The 26,883-nt window shown below is 38.4% G+C and overlaps 1 protein-coding gene across 1 annotated transcript in view; it reads right to left on the reverse strand.

Moving 5' to 3' along the window:
- Positions 1-6,127: 6,127 nt before the first annotated feature.
- Positions 6,128-26,883, reverse strand: part of GNB1 (G protein subunit beta 1) — a 29,227-nt gene continuing 8,471 nt past the window's right edge. Inside the window, exons 2-12 of the mRNA XM_088536092.1 lie at positions 21,221-21,272; positions 16,271-16,378; positions 16,010-16,048; positions 15,284-15,390; positions 14,979-15,042; positions 13,835-13,997; positions 11,491-11,557; positions 9,782-9,983; positions 9,016-9,232; positions 8,256-8,363; positions 6,128-7,881 (exon numbers count right to left, since the gene is read on the reverse strand). Of these exons, the coding sequence (XP_088392218.1) occupies positions 8,257-8,363; positions 9,016-9,232; positions 9,782-9,983; positions 11,491-11,557; positions 13,835-13,997; positions 14,979-15,042; positions 15,284-15,390; positions 16,010-16,048; positions 16,271-16,327 (1,023 nt within the window). The 5' untranslated portion in view covers positions 16,328-16,378; positions 21,221-21,272 and the 3' untranslated portion in view covers positions 6,128-7,881; position 8,256. The remainder of the gene's footprint in view (positions 7,882-8,255; positions 8,364-9,015; positions 9,233-9,781; positions 9,984-11,490; positions 11,558-13,834; positions 13,998-14,978; positions 15,043-15,283; positions 15,391-16,009; positions 16,049-16,270; positions 16,379-21,220; positions 21,273-26,883) is intronic.

Consider the following 26,883-nt stretch of genomic DNA (forward strand, 5'->3'; position numbering starts at 1 on the left):
TCTGGGGTCGCGGCGAGGCGCGTGTAGAGAGTGCAGAAAACCGTTTTTTTTTTCCCGAAAAAAACATTTTTAATGCGTATCTAAGAGGAGGGCTGCTGGATAGGACGAGATTCAAGCCTGGCTCAGCCATTTAGCAGGCCGTTCTCCACACCGGTAGAGCCTAGTGTGGGCAAATTAAGGGGCTGTTCAGGTGGTGGTTGCCCATGCTGAGGGGTTGGCCAGGCCATCTCTTCCATTTTTACCCCTATAAGTAACTTCAGGCTTGGTTACATTTAGGAGTAATTGGTGAACGGAAATGGTCCTCGCAAAGGCTGACAAAACCAGTACCAGAAATAGGCATATCACTTGGAAATGCGCTGTAAAATTATGTCGTCACTGACGAAGTGATGGTTCTGATAAGGGTAATTAACTGCAGTAACCATCATGATACCTTTCCTTAAAACACTATTTAAATGTTTACTGCCATGAAACTGCTGTTGGGGAACGCATGTGAATCCTTCACATCACAACTATGAGCAAAAGCTCCTGCTAAGCAGCAGTTTTCTAGGCTGTCCTTGAGCTGAAAATGAATTTTGAAAGCCAGAGTACAAACAAAGTAGAGGAGCGTTTGATTTTAATAGCAGCTTGAACCTGCTTCTGTCAATTCATGAATCGAGGATTAATCTTGAAATTAGCAGAAATATTGTCATAAATTTAAAAAGTATTAGGATTAGGCTCCTATATAGATGAAAACATGAAAACAATACTTCACATTTGTCAAAAGGGAAGTTTCTACTTTCTAGATTATGTATTCTACCAATACCGCTCTGTTTTAAATAGGTCATTTTTAACATCTTTGGATCAACTCTTACATGTGACTCCCTGAAGGATTTCAGGGGAAATCTGAAAACTGAGAGCAGTTTAAGCTATATGAGAGTTTAGTAACTGGGGATTTTTCTCCCTTATTGCGGAATTGCTTGTTTTTGGAAACTGAGGGTGTTGCAAAGCAGAATTCAGAGTTAATAAACAAAGAGAATGACTTAAGAAAGAGGAAGCAGTTACTACATACGGGGAAATTCTGCACCCAATGTTACAGCAGTTTGTGGACAGAGCAATAGTTTCAATTCGAGTCACAATTTCTCCTCGATGGCCCTTTCAGAGGACTATAAAAAATAAACACTTTGAAGAGATGGACTTTTCTCTAAGCACAGTGACTTTATGCACTTGCTGAAAATCTTGCAAGTGGTACGAACGCTGCACTTGATGAATGCTTATCCTCATTAATTGATGGAGATTAAATAAGACTGCTAATCAGCCTATCCTATTTATAAAAGCGCTAGAGTTACAGAAGCAGCTCTGAGCTGCCCAGCTTCAACAGTGACCTTGGAAGCGCTGCCTCCCGGGCCCAATATAACACCCAGACCAGTGCCACCTCCTCAGGTCCAGGTGCCATGAGAAATACAAGTTATGTCACCTTAGAGAGTGTCTTCCCAAACAACATGCGCAGAACAGTCTAACCCAGGGAAGACGCGGGAAGAAAGTGATTAAATAGAATCTCTGAGAGTAACATTGAGAAATAAGTATCAAAAGAGATACTAGTTTTTCCTGCTTAGACACTCAGCTCTGTGAAATATAATTTTGTTGGCTTTAAATTTACAAAAAATAGGTAAATTAGCCAAAGTGCTAACTGTTGAGGGAAGCTTCAGCTAATCATACAGAAGACTGGTGCCACATGCAGGGAGGCCCTGCACAGGCTCCATCGACAGCCCCAGGCCTTGCCTTCAGCAGGAGGTTTTTCCACTGAACAGGAAATACAAGTTGAAGTGTCTCTAGTGAAATTCAGCAGGGCTGCGGAGTGTAGTTCTTACCTCTCAAACTTCTTGCTTCAAACTGTATCTGACAATTTAAATCTGAGCAATCATGAGGATTAAAGGTGTCCATAAACCTCAAATTCTGGTGAAAATGGTGGCACGGGAATGTGACGGATGAACTGTTGTGGATGGTGCTGCGCCACAAAGCCAGCGACATAATGACAGATAAACGCATGCCATACTCATGCTGATCTACGAATACCTCCAATAGTTACATAAATATCATTAACCCCATTTTAAAGAGTGGGAACTAGAGTAGTCGAGTTGCCACAGAGCTGTGGCACAGCTGGGATTAGCAATCAGGAATGCTGGCATGTCGTCCCACACAAAATCTACGTGACAATACAGGCTGTCCCTGATAAGGAGCGGGTAACAGAGGCACGGCAGCCAATATAAAGAACACTTAGGTAAGAGGTGGTGCAGAGATGCAGGAGAAACGTAACAGGTGGAAAGGAGAAGGGGAGATTGCCAAAGTCTTTGACAGTAAAAAGGCCAAATTTTAGCACTGTTAACAAACAAGGCAGGCAGATTGAGGAAAAACACAAACGAAAAACCAGAAGGTTGGTTCTCAAGTGGGCAATTACAGTTTCTACTTCCTCCCAAAACACCAGTGCTTCAACATGATGTTTCGTGACTGAAATGCAGAAGAGATCTCAGAATTTAGCCTTATGGAACTCTGGGTCTCTCAGTATTTCAAGGAAACTGGCTTATTTCTGCCATTTAGACTATTTTCAAAACACACCATCACCACAATGAACAGTTAAAAACTATTAAAAGTTACAGCTTCAGCTACTAGTGTTCTTGCTAACAGGATGAGCTGGTTGTTCTGCCTCCTTGACATGCCAGAAACCACCCAAGTTAAACAACTCTGATAAACAGCTTAGGAGGAAGTTGGGTCACAGGCTTACATAACAGCCTCGCCTTGGAGCACAGCCGCGCAGGGGTGAAACGGCTCCTCTACGTTCAATTCCTCTTTGCTGCTATGCGTTGTCAGCAATATATTTATTTTATGCCATCTGAGCAGTTTTGGAGAGCAAACTTTTCAGCATTTCTGTTGTTATCCCCTGTTGGCCCTCCACGGTTAGCAGCAAAAAGGACTAATCTGAAATGATGCTGTAGGTTCCTGTTTTGTTCTCAAGCGTTCTCTTGTGAAAGAGGAGGTTCGGAAAACACTTCAGGAGCCAGTTCAGCAGTGGAGCATTGACACGGCTGTTGTAGAACAGCTGCTGGTCATAGGAAAACAGAACGTGGTGAAACCGCTGGAGTCTTTCCTCTTTCCATCCTTCCCTGTGGCCCAAGGCAGGACCAGTTTCACCCTTGTCGTATCTAGCGGACATCTACCAGGACTGGGCAAGGCCCTCAAACCATGGCACCGCCACCGCCTTAGGTTACTCGTTAACTGTTACATTCATAAGCTTTCCCTGATGTTTAATCTGAAACTTCCTTGATACAATCTGAATCCATTACATTTTTCCTGTTCACCAAGGACTTGGGGGAAAAAAATACTCCCTTAAGTCCAGTAGCTTTTTATACAGTCTTTTATTTCTTGTATCTGGGGTATTTGAACAAGCGCAGCTAGAACGGAGGCAAACGGGGCAGCGGCAGAAGAAACCCTCAGTTGTTCCTGTCACCCCGCTGCTCCTTGCTCCAGAGCCTCATGGAAGGGTTGGGGATAGGAGGGAGCACTAAGTTGTAGAAATGGGGAAGGAAGCTTGTAAAAACCACGCACTTTTTGGAGCTAAAACACCTTTAACCTGGGTAAATCACACACTACTAGTGCCCTCTGGTGTTTATTGGGCAAACTTCTTAACATTTAAATTCAGCTCAATAACATTACTTACTTGACCCCTCGGCCATCAGCCACAATGAACTCATTTTTGCATCTTTCCCAGAAAATTTCCTGCAAGTTTAGGCCAGCCTAACAAGGAGGCCTGTGTTGCATTATTTATAAGCATCTAGAGCTGGGAAACCACCAAGATACAGCAGCACAGCAGGGGTAACAAGGAAATAGCAGTTAACCTACCTGTATTTTTCTTCCTCATTTTTCCGTTGAGCCCTTTGGCATTGGGAAAGTCCCTTCCTCTTGCCAAGCCTGGATCATGGTGACAATTCCCAGGCTAAACTAGTCATTAACAGCAGATGGCAGCAGAAACTACAGTCCGGTGCTTTTGAGCCGCAATATTAGATGGATTTCCTCAAAATCAAAGTTTGTTCATTCACACAGCACCCCAGATACAGGGGGCCTAGAAAGTGCAGCTCGCAGGTTCACCAGGGGATGGACACTGCCAGGAATTGGCTCCTGCTGCTTTCAGACAGGATGGACCAGTGTTTTTATTCCAGCCTGCAATAGTAGAGGCAGCCACTCTGAAAAGGGAGAGTTACAAGTTCAAATTGCCTGAAGACTGTTTAATCCAATGAATCCTGGTTTAGCACCAGCCTAATGAAAACTGCTGGCTTTGAGAATAGAAAAGAGGAAAAAAGGGAAAGATCCAAGTAACTTTTGGATGGAATGCAGCTGCCAAGTTGCATAACATTTGAGAGTGCCCAGACAATTATTTTATGGCCTGGTTTTTCTCCACAAAGCTGAATTCCGTATGATTTGAGAAGCTTTAATGCTTTGCAGTATCAAGAAAAACTCAGGCCTACGCTCTGAGTAGGAAGACCAGGCTCACGAATCCCTCTGATCGGATTTTGGAGGACGCCCTGTGGAGGACTCGGCCAAACTCAGAAGGATTCTCCCCATCTCTGTCCCTGCCCCCCTCCACTAAAATACACTGTAAAATTAAGAATATTTCTGCTCTCTCTGGCTTGCATCCAAGCACGTTACAGCGGACGCTTCCTCCAACGGCATCGGAACGTCGCACTAATCCCACCCCGATCCTGTGGCCGGCGTCTTTTGCTGCTCGCTGGAGGGATCGTGCGGGGCGGAAAAAAACGACGGCGAGTGCCAAGAGCCGTGAGCCGGAGCAAGCGGATGTCAGACAGGAAGAGCAAAGGCACAGACAAACCCTTAGCTAAACACAGGCCTGCAGGCCAGGCAGCCGGGCTTTGTTTCAACCCGACCATTACACAACAAGGGCAAAAATCACACGCGGCTCCGTGCTCGGGTTCCCAGCGCACAAAATGGAGGCAGCTCCTCCCTGCAGAGGAGCCCACTGGGAGGCAACGCGGGCAGCGCATCCAGTTGGCACATTAATGCAGAAGGGCACAGAGCTTAGGCAAGGGATTTCTTAATTTCTTTAAAAAATGCTGAAAATGATTCAGCTAAACAAGCGTCTTTGCACGCACTGTACTAACGCAACACAGCTGCAAAGGGGAGCTGAACTTACTGCTTGCACTGTGGTTTACCATTCAAAATACAAAGCAGTGGAGTATTAAAAATAACTTCTTAAAAATTAACTATGCAGAACCCACATGCTGACATAAAGGTGTTCAAACCCTTCTTAGTTGTAGTAATACAACCTACCTTAGAAGCGCCTTTCTATGCGGTGTGCTCTTGACAAGGACCACGGAGGCCTCTTATCACTATGACAAATCTTCCAAGCCAGCACCAAATAAATACCTGTTAATTGCTTTTCCCAGCAAAGCAAGGAAATTTACTTTTCCTAATCCATATGTGAGACGGAATATCTGCATTGATTTAGACTAGACAGTAACATCTGAAACATCTGCTGCAGTAAAAATAAGCTGAAGGAATGGGAAAAAAAACAGATGTATCATTTGGAATTGGAAAAGGCTAAATTTAAATACCAAAATGGACGTGTTTGGAGCCACAAGCTCACTTACCATTACCCTGCCATCCAAAAAGCCCAAGCTAACAGTCAAAGCTGCTACGTTAGTAATGTCACCGTCTCATTTTCCAAGCTCACAGCTCTTAAAAACTTCTCCATTGAGACTCAGAATTTCCATGTTAGGGATCAGACGAAGTCATGGAACTGGAATTTCTCTTGGTTTAATTAGATTAGGAGAACTGAATTTATCTATTAAAATACAAAAGACCTCAAGCTGACCAACAGTTGTTGATCAGTTGCATTTTAACCCCCCTAAGTGCTGGTTTCAGAAATTTGCTTTCATGGGTCAACAAATCAATAGTTCCAACATCCTGCATGCTCTGCCCACTTAGCCATTAAACATATTAAAAAAACCCAACCTATGTTAAAATACTGAAGCTAATTGACATTTTTATTTGAGGCAGCATATATTCTGATTTCATAACTCCAATTATGCCAGGAGCTTTGTGCGTAGAATAATAAGCTGCAACACGGATCAGTCAAAACTCATGTCAAACTGCTTTATTACATCTTAAATAACATTACATTTTAATATAGTATCTATCTTGCATCCAGCTTTCTTGAAGTACACTGACTTTAAAATTAAATACAAAAGGTGAAGAGGGATACAGGGCGTGGATAAGCTCTACAGAGTAGTTTCATAAAAGAGAAAAGGGGAATTCATCCTTTTATGCCAAATCCAGGCCTAACGCACAATTACAGCACACTTTTGTACAGAATGTTGCAGAAAAAAAAAAAAACAAAATGGAGAAAAGCTACTACTGCTGCTAGGGAGGAACATTTCTGGTTACAGTGAGAAGATAGGAAAGTTAACAAAACAATCTGCTGTCCGAATGCTGCTTCTTTTAACATTTTATTTGAAAAGAAAGCCAGGAAAACCTGCTCGTTACAAAAGTGACTCTAATCAGATGCAAAGGACTCATCCTGCAAGAGGAACTGCCTGTAAGGAACTGATTTATAAAGAAGATGGTCTAGGTTCCCTCCTCCCACACCCCAGAATCGTTGACAGCGATTGTTTGAACAGGCTGTTTCTTTAAAAAAAGAAAAACAAAACAAAAAAGAAACAAAACAAAAAAACACATAGTGATTTATCACGCTACTCCAAAACGTGCATAGCTTTGTACTTGAGTTCTTCATATGTTTATGCACAGAGTAGCAACAATAAATGAATACAGCGACAATGGTTACAGTTTTTAAACAGGTTATTTCTTTAAAAGAAAAAACACCTAAGGACTTAGTCCAATATGCACTTTTTAGCATTTCTACAGCATGCGATTCTAAGAGTAAACCCACCCAATATGGCAAACAATCAAAAAAAGTTTTTTTTTGTTTAACTTAGAAAGTTCAAGATCATTATTTTCAAAACATTGATTTGTACATCATTTCATACACAAAGAATCGACTCAATACCCAAGTGTAGGATAGGTCTCTTTTGAAAACAGAGATTCCTGGTTGTTGAGACTACAGGGTAGTGTTAGTATATATAAACTGCCCTTTAAAGTGGACAAAAACCAAAGCGGATAAAAACAACACAAAAAAGGGGTGAAGTTGGGGGGGGGAGGGAGGGGACACACCAAAAATTGCATTTGTTGCCCATAAAAGGTGAAAGGATTCTTTAAACAAGCATTCATTACCTTGTACAGCATGTGCTTGATTACCTTACTTCTTAACGTTATCCTATATATGCCATGTTTTGTGCAACAATTATCTGTGATACTAGAAAATAAAATTAAAAAAATCAGGGACTAGATTTACAATGTTAACAACCCCCCAGGATTCTCTGGGCTCTGACTCCCTTGTTTTGCTCAATTGAAGAAAGGTATTTAAAAAGGAAACTTGGAAAAAATCCTGCTACAAACATGACTAAAATTTGCACGTGTGTGAGATAAAACAAAGTTCTTAACTTCAACTTGGAAACTACAGTGAAAGCTAACTGTTTCACAATTATGATCAAGTTAATCTTCTGGTCATGCTTTTATGATAGTGTTTCATTTTTAAATTCCCAAGACAAAAGAAAATGGTCCCAAAGGAATACACAATTTCATTTTGCTTACAACCACAGAAATTCTTCTTGGAAAGGTAATTGTGCTCTTCATTTCAGCAACAGGAGAAGGAAAAAATCTTGCCCTTTGGAGCTGGGGAGGATGGGGGTCCAAGTTAGTATGGTCAGACTGGATATGCTATCATTTTTAGTTTTCAACCGCTGGAAAGTTCTTCCAGTCACGGAGTCCGCCGCTCTTCTGACACACACAAAGACAGATTGAGTTGCACTTCAATAAACTGTAGTGAAACGTTCTCCCTACTCACTAACGCATTCACCCACTTGCAAGAATATCATGTATGTTATAACCCAGATTTAAAACACTGCAAAGTCATCCCTACCAGGAAAATAAACTATGCCAAAGAGTTTACCTGCCCACGAAACCATGGCATTTATTAAGCAAGCAGCCCTCTAAAAGCAGCAGCTATTCCGCCCCCCGCAAAGACTTTCTGATTTGAACTCTGGGTTTGTGGCATCAGTAAAACACCACCATTAATTCACTGATCAGAAAAACATTGCGAACACAATAGGGAAAAAATACACGGGAAAGTCATTAACTGGATGTCTACTTACTTCAGTTCCAGATCTTGAGGAAGCTGTCCCACGATCCTGTTGCCACTGCCATTCCATCATCAGTCACACCTAAGCAACTGACACGGTTATCATGACCGGCAAGGACACCTGGAAATAAGAACATGCGACAAATGTATTGCATTGCTTTGAGGATTTTGTTTTTTCAGTTTAACTAATATTAAGGCATCCATGCCTTAGGCAGGCATTAGGCAGGCAGATATCCCAAAAAATAAGCAAGTGTTGCTTGGATTTTAAAATGCTTTTGTTTATATTCATAAAGACAGAAATAATTAGGTGAGTTTGCAATAGAGTAACTTAGAGAAAGTGCAGTATTCAAGGACTTTACTTGTCTCTCTCTCACGTCATGACCTTTACTTTCTCCCAAAATGTCAAGTTACTGCCATAAATGAAAATTCTGCTGACAACGTACATCGTAAGAGCCATTCAGCACACGTTTACACTCTACTGTTTTCTCTCCCTAAGGAGGCCGATTAGTATTTTACAAGACTTCTAAACGTGCAAGACAAATTCATCCGGACTGTGTTACAAACGTTATATTTTTATTCGATTAATTTGATTTTACAATGCTTTCAAACATTTACAAGCCTTAAATATCTACATTGATTTTATTTGCTAAGATTGAGATTGGCTGCAACTCCATTCACATCGAGCTGAGACATTTGCACAGATCTGCTACCTTCCCTGTCAACTTGCACATTCAGTTGGTTACTCTACTGTATTTAAAACCAGGTACACTTACCTGCTCTATCAGCTTTCAGTGTATCCCAGACATTGCAGTTGAAGTCGTCATAACCAGCTAGGAGGAGACGTCCACTCTTGGAAAATGCTACAGAGGTGATGCCACAGATGATATTATCATGTGAATAAACCATGAGTTCCTGATCAGCCCGCAGATCAAAAAGCCTGCACGTGGCATCATCCGAGCCTGTGGCAAATGCATTGCCATTTGGGAAGAACTTTAATTGGGAATAGGGGAGAGGGAGGGAAGACAGAAGATTTCAGATTAATTTCACAGTAGCCGATAAAACAAGAAAACTACTTTAAAGCTGCAAAATACTTTATGCCTGGCAGACACAAGTTCAAAATATACAAGATGCTTCTCATCTAGCACTCAGACACAAACCCTGCAGTACTCCAAAGCTGAAAATTAGGAAGAGAATTTTAACCCTGGATGCCAAGGCAGACTCACTGAATATATTTGGTACAGACCAAGTGCAACAAGAAAGCAGCAATTAACATGCCTCTCTGCACTACTGGGATACAGGCAAAACTGACCAAGTAATCAGGAGCACACACACACACACTGCTAATTTAATAACTGGTCAACTTTTGCATTTACCATAATGAATCTGAAATTACAGAAATGAAAGGTATTTTCCTCAACCGCAAAAATTACCAATTGTCGTCGCAAGCCAGGAAGCCCGGCAGGCAGTACATGCCTAGAGCCGAGGCGAGGGCAAAACACAGTTAGGAATTGCCACCCCCTGCCCCCAGGCCGTACGTACACAGATGGCGTTGATGTCCGACTCGTGGCCGGTGAAGGTTTGCCGACACATTCCTTCTCTGACATCCCACAGTTTGGCAGAGGCGTCGCAGGCACCAGAAACGAAACACCGGGCGTCCGGGGCAAGAGACAAGCTCATGACATCGCCGGTGTGCCCAGTAAATGTAGTTGTCTGCTGACCAGTTTCTATGTCCCAGAGGGCGCTTAAAAGAATAATTAGAAATGCAAGAATTAGTGTATCCATGCATCCATTTTTGTGTCCCAAAGAGCTAGACAAATTCTTGACCGAGTCTCTGCTGATTAAATTTATACTTTATAAAAACTGATTAATGTATTATTTATTATGTTACATTTTGTTTTTATAACTTTTGATTTGTAGCATTTATAAAAGCAGAATGGAGCATTAAAAAGAAAAACACTGCAGGTAGAACAGAAATTCTTTATTGAACTATTCTGCTGGGTTTACAAAATAGCCAGAGATAGCAGAAATTAAAAAGCTGTCTTTTGTAAATATTTGTTGTTAAGATAGAAGTATATACTATTATGCGTTACCTAAAAAAGACATTTCTAGAAACACAGGGCAAACAGAATGACTAATCCTCATGGCTGTTTATACAGCATTTTCTTGTGAAACAGCAGCGGCTTTATTTTCTAAACTACTGTAAGGCTGAACAGCCCTGGTAAGGCTACAGCAAAAGCTGAGTCAGATTTTCAGTTGTTTAAAAACTCACTGAAGATGTTATGACCTGGCGATTTTTTTTCTTGTCTTAGAGCCGCCCCACTTTACCATGACAGCAAGCTCACTACTGCAATAACCAGAGAGTAGGAAAGGATGAAATAATACCACAATCTCCCCAAAACAGAGGTCTGAAAGTTTCAGAACCATTAAGGATACTGAGAAATGGAAGAAATTAAGTAAGCCAGTCTCATCAGCTGTAGATTAGCAGTAGGCAAATAAAAAGTCAGTGTATTTTGTTATCCTTCTGGGAGCTTGTGATCCAGTTTGTTCTAAAAAGTTATTAGAAATATTTCTGTATAAAAACCCAAATATCTATTTAATGGCTACTCAGTGCAGTAACAGAAGGGCCCCGAGACTGAGGCTGTGAAGCTTTATTTTTAAGAATTGTTGCTTGTGAGGGTTCTATTTCTTCTAAGAAAGATATATAATAGAAAAATCAAAGAAAAAAGATTGAGGGTTCAGCAGCTAAGATATATATAATCAATATATATCAATATAATAATCAATAATTATAATAATTATAATCAATATAATTATATATACATAATCAAAAAAATCTGTTGTCACTGCAGATTGTTTTCTAAGAGCTCTTATGAATAGCGTTATAGATAGAAATTTATATAAAAATGATCTTGTAAAGAAAAGTGTTGAATACTGAATACTATGGGACTTCGAAAAGCAGTCAGTAGGGCAATGCACTTTTTTCCAAAGCTGGGTGTTTATGGTTAAGGGAAAAAAAAAAGTCCATATAGCATCCTGTCACAAAGAATTACACGAGACTCTTCAGAATGTGGGCCTAACTAAACCATCAAAACTAATAAATCTCTCCCCCCTTTTTTTGTTAGTTAAATCTTGACATATGAGCAATAATCACTTTTAGTTGTCTGAGAACTTTAAGAAGAATTATGTTTGTTTCAGTAAAACTTAACTGTGAAATGCCATTACTAACACATCACAATTCTACTGCTTACCAGGTGGTGTCGCCAGAGCTAGTAACAATTTGATTATCATCCAAAAAGCGGCAGCATGACAAGTATCCTGAAAACAAAATCAAAAGTCAATGAAGAAAAACATTACTGTGTCTCAAAAGCTGCTTCTTCCTCTTATGTAGAACCAGGTAGCCTAAAATATAACAAAGAATTCAAAACAATTTTTTTTTTTTTTTTTTAATAGACCATGCCCAATTCAACCACTACACTAGTGTACCACAGCAGGTTAACCTAAATAACATGTCTATAACACAAAAAGGGAAAGGAGGAAAAAAAAGATTTAGGATCTATGTGCCAAACTAGAGAGAAGTGCACATAACCCTACACTGTGCACACTAAAGGGGACGCGTGTGACACCACATCCAGGATTAACCAGTGCTTTCGACCTTGGCTGCATCAGACAGCTGCTAAAAAACCTCATTCTTATTCAATACAGACCATATGCATTGGATATCTTGCAACTGTGATATCAAAGAATTGATTTCAATGCTGATTTGGGGTGTTTCTGTGCCTTTCATCTACTGAAGAATCACGTACCAAACCATATGTGACTACAAAAGCAGTCTATCACCCCTCTACCTCACTGCGCTTTATAAAGCACAAACACTGAACATCCAGGCTACAGCAACCTAGGAAAACCTGCCACAGGCTTTGCTCAATTCTGCAGAAGAGCAGCCCATTAAAGCTGTTCCTTTAAGAAGATTTCACATGAACGGGTCACATTCAAGTGTAATCCTTCAATGTCTCTTCCATTACAGTGAAACTCTGCCTCTCATGCTACGGCAAAGATCTATGTTTTCCCAGTTACAAGTATAGTTTATAACATTAAGATCAGTAAGCAGCTAGGGTATCATAGAAATAATGCTATTTATTTGTTATAGCTAGAGCCTTTTTCAAGATTTGGATACGCATACACAAGGCCACGTATTGTAAGTCAAAGCTGAGCAGTTACTTCAGTTCTCCCTTCCTATAAATCCCTTCACTGTTCACACCACAGTCACCATCTGAAGGTCAAATTAGCCCTGCTTTTCTCACCCCATCCAGATGGTATGTAACTCCTCTAAATAATGATACCTAAAATAAGGTTTTGTTAGAAAGACCGAGAAGATTAACCAGCACTAAGCCTGCTTTGCTTTACATTTCTTTTATTCTTTTCCATATGAAAAAATCACTAATGTACAGCTATTTATTTCTGCGTAACCCTAGTTTCCTCCAGCAAAACAGAGCCCACTTGGTGTTTTTTCTCAAGAACCATTCAAGGTTTCAGAGCCAAGCTGAAAGCCTCTAAAGCAAGCGAAACCTGCTTTTCTGCACAGTAGATTATACTCTCTGCAGAACAAAAGGGATCACAAAGATGATGCGCAGCTTCAGAGCTGAAATTTTAAGAGAAATGCCTAATTGCAGTTGATTCCCTTTTGCAGATTGCTGGAGATGTCATCGATTCTACAAGAAAGCAGAAGCCTGCTGATCTGTACGACAGACTCAGTGCTACTCTAGGACTCTTGTGTGGTACCAAAGTGACTACTAAATAGCCAGGACTTTCATTTTCAGCTGAGTTCAAGAGAGTTCAAGAAGTTGCCCAACTCTCCCTGAAAGTTTCCAGTGTCATTTGAAGAAAAAAACCCTATCCATTACCTGTCAATAACAAAAGCAATTTATATTTTCTATGTTACTGCTGCTTCTAAGGTGTGCATCTCCCTTATTCTTGAGTCCTAAAGAACACTGTTAAGATTGGTTTGTTCTGAAAGAGAAGACCTATTAAATTCACCCACACTTACAACTGTTTCTAAGGACTTTGCTGCATCAACTATTTTTTTTTGGTCATGTTATGGTACATTCTGTACCAGGATGCTGCAATTAATTGATAACAACATATTCTACCTTAACATGAGCACTGCTTATTCAAGAATGTGTACAGTAAAGCACTGTCAAACTATTACAGTAAGCATCTGAGCACTTAAAACATTCAAAGTTGGATAAAGCTTCTGATTATCATAATAAAAAGGCACAAAAATATTTCAAGAAAGTCTTAAAAGCAACAGTGTACGAACTGATAAAGCGGGAAACAAAAGGGGAAGTTATTTAGAAACTGAATTTATCATGAAGAGAGAAGACTTAGTTATGAAGGTCCAAAAAAACAGCAGAGGGATTAACATGTAATAGTTTTAATACTAATTGTAATGAGTTGTTTAACAAGGTTATCTAGAGTAGGAAGCAAAGTAGCATTTTAGTGAAACTCTGAAGTACAACAGACTTGGAAGGAAAATGGAAGGAAGATTTCACCATGTGCTTAGATGTCTTGTTCATGCTCCAAGCAGGCACTCACCTGTGTGACCCGCCAGCTCACGGCTAACACGTACATTCCCTTCACGAGTTTTCAGGTTATAGATGGAACAGATGTTATCAAGTCCACCACAAGCCACATAGTTTCCAGAAGGAGCATATGCACAAGTCATGACCCAAGACGAACGCAGGGGAATAGCATGCACCTGAAACAGAGATACACCAATCAGTTCAACAAAAACCTGACAAGGAGAGTGCTGTCTGGAAGTTATCCTCTCACCCTCTCTCTTTTTAGCCACATATCTTTTGTTCAAAAAAAGAAACAAACACACACACAGGAAAATGCCTTTGGCTGTTTGAATATCAAACTATTTCAAGGGTAACTTGCCTATGTATCTTGCAACATCAACCAAAGCTGTAATTAAAACCTCAAATTTCCTTTCCTTGAATCCATCCTAATCAGCAGATCTCACAAAAGCTAGATGACTTTGTTTCAGTGCTCTGCTAGCTATAGATTTGTTACAGGTTCAAGAAAAGATTGACTTGCAAGTACAGTAAACAAAAGTGCCAATTTCAGTTTGAGAAAGGTCCTAATACAGAAATCATGGCATACAGTAATTACTTTAGGTAACAGGGTGCACTGTAGCCATTTAAAATGCATTTACCTGCAGTCTTGTGTGAGGAGATGAAGACAAAGAGAAGGATTTACTTCTACTTAGCATTATTACTCGTTATTGAAGTTATGATTTGAGAAATTTGTCGGTATTTTAGGAGTTTCTGCCTTAGCATGATACAGAGGAGGAGCAGAAACAAACAGCTATTTAAGTGAATTGACAGAAATATTTGCAAGGCAATAACATGAGCTAAACAAGAAAAGATTGTTTGAAAAGGTCAATTCTGTGCTCCTATGCTCCAAATCACCACAGCTATGAGTAAGCCTATTTTGGTGCAAAATGCTGATTATTTCTTGGTCCCTGATGATAAATGCTTCTGTGGCATGCAAACAATTCCAAGTTGCACATTTCCATCCATAACACTCAGGGCTCTGGTGGAGTTCCTTATATGCAGACTTCAATGTTCTGGAGTTGTCAGAATTTAGCTTATGACTATGAAAGTAATATAGTCAAAATGATGATAGGCAATATTTACTTACTTTGTATTTACAAAGGAATTATAATTAATCCTACCTTGTTTGTAGTATAGCTGTCCCAGATTATAAGCTTGCCATCCTGGGAGGCACTGACTAGAAGCCTAGAAAGGAAAGAACAGTCATTGCAATAACAAACACACACACACAGAGAAACATCTTTCTGGTAACATTTATCTCCACTATTAAGGTGAACATATTTGAAGTCATTTAAGAATAGTGTATCATTAGCCAATCTGATGATTAGCACTATAAAAGTGATTTTGCAAGTGAATTATAAAAGTGGGCGAGGTGGCATCTACATGCCCACACGTTCCAGAAAAGCTCTGCACAGCTGGCACTCACCTGGAGTCAGTCCCCCAGTGCATTGCGTAAATTTTAGCCAAGTGTCCCCGGAGTGTTCTTCTAGTACGCATTTGAATTCTCCCCACGGGGTCAATGTTGGCTGTGATCTGAAGGGAAAATGGTGTTATACACTAAATTTTTCACTCCATAAATTCCTAAGTAACGCAGCAAACATGACATTTACACAAGCATTCCAAGGCAGAACAAAGAACAAGTCCTGTATTTTGAATACGCAACTAAAAAAGACATAATCAAAATTTACGCAGACTGATTAAAACCCAAGCTAATAGGATCAAATGTGTCAATTGAACAACATGCAGAAATTCTGGGTTCAAAACAGTTCAGAGGTCAGTGCAGCACCATGTTGAAATTAAAAAGCAGGTTAACCTCAGCAGGTCTTATAGCTCAGCCCATCAAAACAGTGTGACTATTATCAACATATCCACACATAGCAGAATTTTTGGGCTCCCTTGCATTATTTTCCTGAGAGCAGCAGAGATGCTGCAGGTCACCTATCAAAGTACCGCTCAAGGCTACTGCTCTCAGACCCTGGGCAAGCATAATCAACATACATATTTACAGAGGAAGTGTTTTGCCACCCAAAAGCAAAGGGAAAAAGATTTAAAGGGAAAAAGGGATTAATTTGAAAGACTTCTTTTTATACCTTCTTCACCTTCTATAATAGGGACATTTTGTAATTCAGGTTAACCTCTAATGAAAACTTACCTGAGCCAAGGTGGCGTCGGCACATGCTTTCCTAGCATCCTGCAGCGACAGCAAAACAGAACAAAATTGAAGAAATTGAAAGGAGTTCTGTACATCTATTTATCCTCAAATTTCATTTTGCCAAGTTACAGACCCCTCAAAAGAAGGTTTAAGGCAGCATCTTGTTTGTCATCCAGAGATGACCCACCATAACTGGAACATGAACATCAAAAAAACATTCCCCTGCAGGGTGACTTCCCAGCGCTCTGATGTAATACGCACCCTGATTTGGTTTTTCAGTTGCTCGGCCTCCTGGCGTAACTGGTCAAGCTCACTCATTTTCCCGTGCTAAAGTTGCACTTCACTGCCACCTCTGAGAGGACCACAAATCTGAAGCAAACAATAAGGACAGTGAGTAGTAATTATAGCTTGAAGTTAAAACCAAACCGTCGCTTCAGCTAGATCAACATGCACAAGCAATGACTGTTTTCCAAAAACTGAAATAGATGACAGTATCTCTGAAATCCCCTCAGAATAAGGTGTTACCATACTTGAAATGTGCTTAGTTCACCTCTATTCCTTTCAGCCCCAATAAATAGAAAATGATTTGGATTGATTTCTTTCCCGCTCCCTCTGCCATCTCTTTCTGATTCAGTTTTGTATAAACCAAAAGTCACGAATAGAAGAGCAGATTTTTCCAGCATATAATACTAAAGTCAAACAGAGAAGCTAGAGATTTTCTGTTAGTTTTAAGAACAAAATAAGGAAGCCCCCTAAGAAAGGATAAGCTCTGTATTTATAAGCTGACACAAGCAACTGCAAAATTATTTTAAAATAATATGAATTATATCTGAAATACATCAATTACCAGAAATGCTGCTCTAATATCTGGAAATGAAATCATCCACAAAAATATTCAGATTTCTACTTTCTAATTATTCAAGTATCTCCCTCTGATTTCTCATAATGGATTATAAATTTAACATGTTGTCAGAATAAAAATAATATTTTTTGAATGTTGAGCGAAGGAAGCTATTTTCCTGTTAGTAACTCCTTTTCCTAAGATCAGTACTTCCCCATGCAATATACATTAATATTACTTAATATTTTTCTCAGAGTTCTCTATGTAGTAGAAAGTATTCCAAACCAAGAACATAAAGGAGCTCTGTTGAAAAATCTCTTCATATCATCATTTACAAGTTTTTATTGTTCTCTGAAACACTAAGCATTTTAGAGATCAAATTTTATTTCAGTTAATGTCACAAAAACTCCACCCTTCAGAGCCCTTTGCTTTGCAGCAAAACCAGCTGTGTGTCTCTCTTCTAGTTCCAGGGTCATCTTTAAGCCTCTTTAAGATTCACTGTTCAGCTTAGTTTGAAATCCAGTTAAGACAAAACCTGTCGAGAGTGTTTCATTATAACCACCTTGCTTTCCTTTGAATATTCTTTTGTTTCTTGAGATCCTTGTTCAGGCTACATTTAAGACAGACTACTCTGCAGCTGGGTCTCCCTCCAGTTTATAGCACGAGGTCATCACTATCTGCAGTTTCTATACAGCTCACCACATATTGTGAAGAATTACACGCTACTCCCTTCCTAAAGCAACGGACAACTTTAGAAAATATTCTTTAAAATACACCGAATCTAGTTTTGAAATCTTACTTTGTTATTACTATTTCTTAATTCTGTTCTGCTAAGTTACTATAAAGGCCAATTTCCACTAAGCAAACACCAGCCTTTCCAGACAGAGTACAAAGAATTCAGAAGTGTTATGATTATTATTTCAGAGAAAGAAACCATGATCTGAAACCTAGGTGTTCTGCTCAAGGTCACAGTAACTAAATGACAGGATCAAGGTAAAAGATTTAGAACAGAACTCCAGCTGCAGAATTTTCAGTAACTAAACTGAAAACTTACCTGCAGCTTTTTTTAAAAATATAATAGGGTGAATAATCTAATGGCAGTTAAGGTAAACACATCCTCCTACAACACACAGTTTAAAATGCTGTCAATTTATTTCTGCCAGAATTTGTGCACTACACAAACATTCCTTCATCTACATAAAACAAAAACTTACTTGTATGGAATAGAAAGAGGCCCGAAGAAATGAAAACTAAGCCTAGGAAAAAAGTCATACAGGGAAAGTTCACTTCACAAAAACTGACTCTAGTGGCATCTCACTCATTCCTAACGAACGTGCTCTCCCATCTTGCAGGGAATCCGACATATATATATGCACACACATATATGCACACATATAAAAATATATATAGCAGATATGTGGACACACACCTCCTTTATCTACTGCACAACTAAGCTCTTAAAACGTTTTAGTTGCACACTCCAACACCAAAGGGAGTCCTTCAACAGCATTTTAAGGAAAACTTCATTTCACTGAATAATTTTAAAATGCTTTACCCACATTACAGAAAGCTCTAGACATACCTGCAAGATATTGTCTCCCTTATTACAGGCAGCAAAGAGTTCAAGGAACTTGTCAGCTAATATTGCTAAAGCACTGTCTATGGATCTTGATTTAGTGGTTTGCTCTGGCTCACGTTTCAGTATTTCCTGCCTGCCAATTGCAAGCTAAATGTGTCAAAACCTTAACGTCTTCCCAAACTGTAATATCCATATCAACACGGTCATACTATAGTGTTAATAAATACATTTTTACCTTTAAAGTTAAAAGTTAGAGCCCTCAGGTATTCCAAGCTCCAACTCCAAACTCTTTTTTTTTTTTTTTTTAAATCTATTCTCACTCTCCATGCATGGAGAATTTTTATACATATTTAGTCCTACTACATTCACAAAAGTTAGAAGAAATTTCAGTAACAACCTAGGTTGGCTAGAAACGAGCCACAATTGAATATTATGAACTGATGTACTTTGTTTCTCATCACATTCTAAGGATACTTAACTACATGCTAAAAGAAGGTTTCTAGGAGAAACACTACACAAGTTTATACCCTCTTTTTCTGAGTTTTTGCTTTAGGTGCAAAGAACCAGTAGCAAAATTCATGCTTACCTCACTTTCCCTTGAATGTGCTACTGTGCTTGCAAAGGGAAGCTTCTCAGGAATAACACGTTCACTTTGCTGAACTTGCTGAAGACCTTTCCATAGGCTGAAGTGCTTAAGTCTCTCTGCTCTAAGCCTAATTCTCCTCAAATCTTGTTAACAAGTATACGTTACTGATAAGTCTTCGCTTGCTAGGGACAATAATACGCATGCTTGCTAGGTAGTTTACTATTTTTCACTACTCCAAATTACCTAAGACTCTAGTAATTTATTACTAGTGCTCATGAAAGAGTTGCTTTGTTTCCCATTTTCCCCCAGAGGAAAAACAAGTAGTGCCTACAGATAACGTGTTAAATAACAACAAACTTTTGTGTCTCAGTTTCAAAGAGTTATATTACCATCTCTGTGGAAGAATATTGCTGTATTTTGAAATTATCTCCACATATGATAAAACTTCATAATTCATCAACTATGCCAAAATGATTTATTTTTTTCTCTTGTCTCAAAGTAACATAGCTTTTTAATTTTCTCCATGTTGCACAAAACAGGAAAGTTATGTATGTGTGTAGTCCTAAATATTGAACAATTTTGCATTAGAATCTGTAAAGAAGGAATTAATAGAAAGCTTTGTGAAACCTGTAAAATGTCCAAGTACTTGCTATAGAAGGAAATATACTTAGAATTCTGGGACAGTAATTTAACTTAAACAAAAATCTCGTAATTCACAGAAAAGAGTGGTAGGTCTGAGGTATAATTCAAATCCATTTATTTCATCACAACTTTAAGGTCCTTTCCGAAATTAAAGCTACTTAACGCCTGAAGTCCAAGCTACTGAAGCATGCAATGCCTAAATCTAGAACTGAGATCACGACTACCATCAGCTTGACATGCAGACTGATGCTCACCTATATTTAATTACAACAGAATTCCTTCAGTCATATCACGTTCAGTTAACTAAATAGGATTCTTCTCTAAGAGGTCCTCAAAAAAACCTTAAACATTTCATTTTAATTTTGTTCTCCCACATCTCCTGTATGGACAAAAAAGGAGCCACACATCCTCCTCCCTTAATAAAATCACCTGTTCTGAGAGTAATTTCTATAGTTATGAAGAGGACAGAGATTTCTCTTCACAGCTTACAATAGATCAAGTAATGAGAAATTTACCTCCTAATGGCCAAACTGGTTTTGGTTTGCTATCCATCGTTACTATCAGCAATTAATGTAATCCCATCAAGCCACTGTTGATGCAAACTCTGATAATTTTGGTTTTAAATTAGTTTTCTAAATCAGTGTACCAGCAAAGCAGCCATTCTGATATTTGTCCCCGCAATGACTGTCTGTTAATATATATTACTCAGATATGTACGAAACACCCAGACGAATAGCAACGTGGATCATCTACATAAACAAAAGCCAAAACTTTATGGCCTTAATAACATCATCCCATTATGCCTCCCAGACAGTCTCATAGCAGGTCATCCGATTAAAAGAAGCTGCTCTAATCTATCAGATACCATAATACCTATTAACAACATGCACAGCAGCTTGTACATTTCCAATGACAAAGTAATTATACGCAAACCACTGCTAATTCCAGTGTTCGGACATCGCATTGGCTTTGAAGAGTTTTTTTTTCAGAATTTTTGTTTAATGAAACAAGATACTGTTTCCTATCTGATTCACATTCATCAGAGAACACAGTGCGTGTCCTCTAAATTACCTGATCTGAAATAGAAGATTAAAAAAAAAAAAATCACTCATTTTTTTTTTTAAAAATAGTGACTTGACACTGGAAGGTTCTGAATAGGGAATACTGAAACATTAAAAAAAGAACATTCCGAGAAGTGTCACATTGCACACAGTAAGTCTAACCTTCTTTTCCCAAACATGCCCCATAAGCAGTTTTTCCATCCTTAAGAGAATAAATATTCCTTCTAAACGTATTTAGAATATAGTCCCCTGCCCCACTGAGATGAAACAATTTCATGCATAGTTTCCCTCTGGTTTGCCAGCTCTATTCTTGAAAGCAGGCAGGCACTAACATCTATTATTTAGCAGGTTTCCTGACTATCTTAAAATCCTTAGTGTTAACAAAAGAATAAACAAACTAAAGCAGTAAGAAACGGCCAAAAACTGTATCCAGACGTGTTTTAAAAATAGTCTGAGTTTCTCAAGCACTAGAAGAAAGGAACTTCTTTATTTTACTACTTACATTTTCTCTCACTACAGTAGAAAGCCAACTTCTGCTGTCAAACATGTAAATTCTGAAAAGGAAAAAAAAAAGAAAAACAACAAAAAACAACAGAATGAGTTTGAATATAAAGAAATAGTGACAATTTTTAAAAGAGTTAGCAGAAAGTCTAATGCTATCAAAGCACAAACTAGTTTTTCTTCATATGAGCAAGCTGGCTTGTCTTTATGAAGAAGAAGGACACTGCTTTGACAGTAATACTAACACAACTAAAAGACATGCTCAGCTCAAGGAGTAATCAACATTTTTTAAAACAAAACTCATGCAACCCTCAGAGCAGTTCTCCCCTATTTGTCCATTCTATTACAGAGCTCAGGATTACAACAAAACACTGTCCCAGTCATACAAGACTGCAACTTTCATAGCGCTATGAAGCGCCAAAGATCTCCACCTTCCAAGTCTTGAAATCTCTTCATCCCGGTACTGTTCTTGAGGTATGCTTGGTTTCTAAGCACAGCTAAATATCAAGATATCTAATCTACCAACAGAAGTTACATAAACCTCCTAGCGATGAGCTCAAGGGAGAGCACAACACTCTCCCTTTTAGAAGACTTAAAACTTCTAATTGCTAAAAATAAAAATGACAAAATTATAAACTGTCAGATAAAATAACCCACAGCCCCTTTCAGCTTGAAAGGTGGCAGTGATTTAATATAGACAGGCTTCACAGAAAGGTGAACAGATTTCTTCTTAGAAATCCCAGCACATTGCTGCTTTGACAGCTCACAGTAATGATTGTAATTCACCTTGAGATTTGAAATATTTACAACTGCTTTTATGTTCAAAACAACTTTGGTATGTCCCTATCACATTGTAAGACAAGGGCTATGGGTGATGTATATGGACAGTCAGGTATATATCTTCAAACCTGCTGTGTCAGGGTTGGGGAAGATCATTGCAAGCATAAAGCAAGAATATAGTAAAGCAAAGCAATCTTAAATCATTAAACCAGTCTAAAGCTTCATACATTTTAAACTAAAACGCTTACATGCAATGCAAGTGTATTTCCACTTGTACAATTCACTATTAGCTGGAAAATTTACAAACCACTTCAGTGTCTTGTATGAAGCTTAAGCTACTTAGGATATGGGTCATCCTCATCCAAGCTCATTTATAGGATTGCCATTATGAAATCGGCATAAGCAGTTTTGGTTGTTATTGCCAGAACTCCACACTCCAACGTACGACAGAAACTCGCATTTGTAGGCCGAGCTTTCCACCCCTCAAAAGAAACACCGACCCTATAGAACCATTTTCGGTTCTGAAAAAAAAAGATCAACTATACTCAGCTTTCAAAGCCTTGATAGAAAAGATTCTCCACACTGCAGATACAGCGGGATCTATCTGCTGAAAAAATTACCTGAAATGTGAACAGGCAGCGTTATGCTGGAACACTAACAGCACACAGAAAGCACAACAGCAAAGGCTAAAACACACACCATTATTGTCCTGTGCTGCACCCTCATTAATGCAGGAGAGGTGTTGCAGATTTCATATGCCTTCTGCAAAAAGAGAAACAAAAACAAAACAAAAACGAAAACTACTTTAACCAGCCTCAAAAAAGGGTAAGAAAGCATAATAGCAAGCTTGTTTTCCAAAGTTAGTTTTGGGGCGTTTGTTTCTTTTTAAATCAGGAAAGTTTTTAGTTGAAAAAGCATCCTGTGATGCCTGCAGAAAGCAATCATGACACTGAGGTATCTTCAGTTCTACACTACAGATGGAGCTTAAGAACAAAGGTAGACAAACCATGTAAGGAATTAGACTTGCATTGTCACGAGCGTCTCTGTTGTTGTTGTTGTTAAAATATATTCTGGTAAAAGCAACACAAGCCAGCTCATATTTATCACACCAGAGTACTGACTTAGTGAAGAAAGTTCTTATATGTAACTTCATAAACATTGTCTTAATCAGCCCTTACAATGCTGCTTAGCTGAAAGCTTGAGGTTCTCAACACCAAAAATTGAGGTTTCTAAAACAGAAGAGAGTGAGAAATACCACAGGACACTGCAAGCACTGTTCAAGTGGTTAAACCTTTACACCAAAAGGCCTGGATGCCAGCCAGCTCTCCAGGCTGTTGGAATAAGCTGTGTCTCCACATTCAAACAGCCTTTTGCTCCAAGAAAATGGAACAAGTTGGGACTGATAAACAATACAGTAACTCTCAGAAGGCAAAAAACATTCCTAGCTAAACTTCCTTAGCACAGGGACTCATCCTAACTGCTGTCACTCTAAAAGTGATATTAAAGATGTTAAGATAGATATGCTGATATGAAAGCCTCACCCTAAAAATCTCTCAACTTCAACATTCACTAAAGAAACAAGTCCTTCTCCAGAGCCATATTCTGGATGTTAATTCCCACACTCCTTCCTAAGACTTTAAGAAAGTGACCTGTAAAATAGACCAACGAAAGATGAAAGATCTAGGCTCTAATTAAACAGTGTATTTTGTAAAGTGCCAGGAGAGGGCAAGGGGCTGACATAATAAGGGAAAGAGATTCTAATAAAGAGCAAATATTTTACAGTAAGACATAGATGCGTTTTGACTCAATGCAGTTTAAAAATAGATCTTAGTCAAAACAGGTAAAAACTAACCTCCACAGCTTTATGTCCCCCCCAAAAAACCTCACACCACACACACTGTATTATCATTAATGTAAATTAACAATTTTCAAATGCAACACTTTTGTGTCCTCCAAAATGACAAAATGAAACTCAAAAAAATAAGAGCAAAATCCTCAATGCTGCAATATAGTGATGCAATATGCTACTGAGACTCACCAACTCCAACTATATCTCTTTTGCATAACCCACCAGCTTGTGCTCGTTTATTTAAATTTTCTAGAAACTGAGGCCTCCCCACTCCCTGTGTTGGGCAAGCATTTGAAAATAAGCCTTTAGGATAGTTTACCACTTTCTCAAAATAGAACACCGATCAGCAGAGAACAGCACTCAACATCCAGGATCTTGGCGGGGACACTGGCTTGTAATAAACGTCTCTGTGGTGAATCGGCCAGTCTCCTGCCACCAACAGTGAACAAATTCAAGCTGTTTTCACAGAAGACAGCGTCCTTATGTTGGCAAAATACTCAAATTTCCGGAAGCTAATCCTATGACCTACATTTTTAAAATCATACTGATGCAATATTTAAGCATATAAATCTGGACAGTTACAGGTCAAATTATTAATCCCTTCTAAAGGCATCTCCAAGCTGCGTATGCTATTGAAAGTCTTAATCTAAGCATAGCAGAAAATGTAAAAAATAGATTATTACAAGTTTAACAGGCTACTAAAACCTATATGCCCAGAGATACAATGTTTATGAGGGTTCTTACGAGAATTTTAAAGTGCGCTAACATTAATACTTCTGCTAGTCTAGTGAAACAAGTCAAAGACTTCCTTACTACCTTATCTTTTTTTCTGAAATAAATTCAACTTTATGACAGTTCTAACATCTCCTGATAAGCAACTGGCCATGGGAGCTAAGCTAATGGTAAGAATAAAAAGCTATTAAAACTCAGCGTCAGCTTTTAAACTTTTTTTTTTTATTACAATTTTCAGAAGCCAATACTCAAGTTTTCATTAAATTCTTCAAAATCACCTGCATGCGAGTATTCTTTCTGAAGAGCAATATAATGACAAACAACATTAACAATATCAATGCTTCTGACTGTCTCCAGGGCAAAACAATCCTACTTGATCTTATCACAATTCAAAAAAAAAAAAAAAAAAAAAAAAAAAAAAAAAAAAACCAACCAACCAACCAAAAAAAACCACAGAAGCTGCTAGCGCATAAATTTCTACCTATATTTATCTCAAAACTGAAGTTACTGAAAAATGTCACTTAAATCATGAAGTATCCTTTTACATAAAAGGAAGCAATTTTCTTCCTTGTCACATACTATTAGACATCTCCCTTCTCTTCGGACTGAGGAAAAAATAGACAACATTAAAAGAGAATATGTTATTATTAAATAACCAACACAGAAATGACTAAGCATTTATTACAATGGGCTTTTAGCTTTTGTTCCTTTACATAGCTAAGATAGAAAAATTAAAGTTTCAATTTTAGATTACGCAGACTACATTTTAATTCTATTTTCCTGATAAACCTAAGAAAATATGCACAAAAAAAACCTTGCAGAATTGCTAACAGAAGCTGGAAGAGTATCAGAATGATTGAACACCACACCCTAACAACGGGATCTCTTATTGCATCCAGGTTTCTTTTTTGTATCTTTTGTTGCCTTATACAGCAATATCTATTTTGCAGCAACTGGAAAACACCCTGGTTTGGTCTGTTTTTGTTTCAAATTTGTTAAGAACTAGATTAAGAAGAGAATTAAGATTTTGTCTAGAGTTTTTACTTTTCATATAGCAATCTTAAAACCAGAACCCACAGCTTTAACTAAAAAAGAGATCTAAAAGCAGCTTAGCCTACATGTGAACACAGCAAAGCACACACATTGCATAAAATTAAGAAAAAGTAATATGTAATATTCTCTATATAATAAGTATGTAGCTGATGTCAGAATCTTACAAACACTTCAGAAATGATGTGTCTGAATTTTTAAATACTGCCATCTAGATGATGCTCATTTCAGAGCAGAGGGAGCTGAAGACAAAGCACTTCCACCTTACCTAGCACATCCAGGATTCTGACTTGTAAGCAAAAATTAACTAACTTTCAGATTTTTAAGTAAACCCTGTCACAAGAGAGATCAACTGCAAAATGATTATGGTTTTAAAAATACTTTTTCTATAGAAGGAGCCTGAATTATGCAAAACTAAAGAACAGCTACACAAATGGAGGTCTGAACTACTAGAGAACGTAGCTTCATTGGTATTTGTTTTCTGCCCAAACAATACTTAGTGTGACAGATACACTACTGGTTTTCCCCTATTTGTTTAGAACTACCACCGAACGCAGCACGAGATGAGATTTACAGGTTTAATCAACATTCTTCCTTGGGTATCGTTGGGAAGGATCTGTGTTCGCTGCTTACAGCTTTCAAACAGCAAGCTCCAAGGGGAAAAACCTTCCCATTTCAGATATAGCTGCAAATAAATCGAATTTCAAAGACAGAACAGTTCATTTCCTGCCTCAGTGAGAGGCTGCTAAACAACGTCACTTTTCAGTACCACCTTGCTTTTCCATACTGTTCTCATTTGTATACAGTAATTTCAAATACTGGAAGGCTAACAGTGCTCAAAGGAATTTCATCAGTTAACTGTCAAGCCAAAAAAAGACAAAAGTGTCAAATTTACAGTGAACCAATCTTTAAGGCCCCTTTTATGAGAAATCCAGGTGGACTATAGCCATTTGATTTCAAATAGTTAAGTCTAAAATAAAGAAGTCTTTATTTCATTCTTAACAAAGCCCATGATTACTGCAGTTGTTTCAAAGTCAGAACATTTCTGTCATATAGTGTATGGCTCTTACCTATGGATCTAAAATACATCTAATGTATAACTTAACACATTTATGAGCCATCCATCTACAAAATCTCAGATTAGTTACTACTAGGTTTTAAGGAGCAAGAAATGCAGTTCTAACTAAATTCTCAGCCATAAAAGATCTACAAACCACTTCTATAAAAATCTATGAACTATTTCCTGAATAACA

The sequence above is a fragment of the Tinamus guttatus genome, unplaced genomic scaffold (assembly GCF_059628265.1).
Source record: "Tinamus guttatus ecotype Peru unplaced genomic scaffold, ASM5962826v1 Tinamus_guttatus_pri_ptg000652l, whole genome shotgun sequence".
NCBI lineage: Eukaryota > Metazoa > Chordata > Aves > Tinamiformes > Tinamidae > Tinamus > Tinamus guttatus.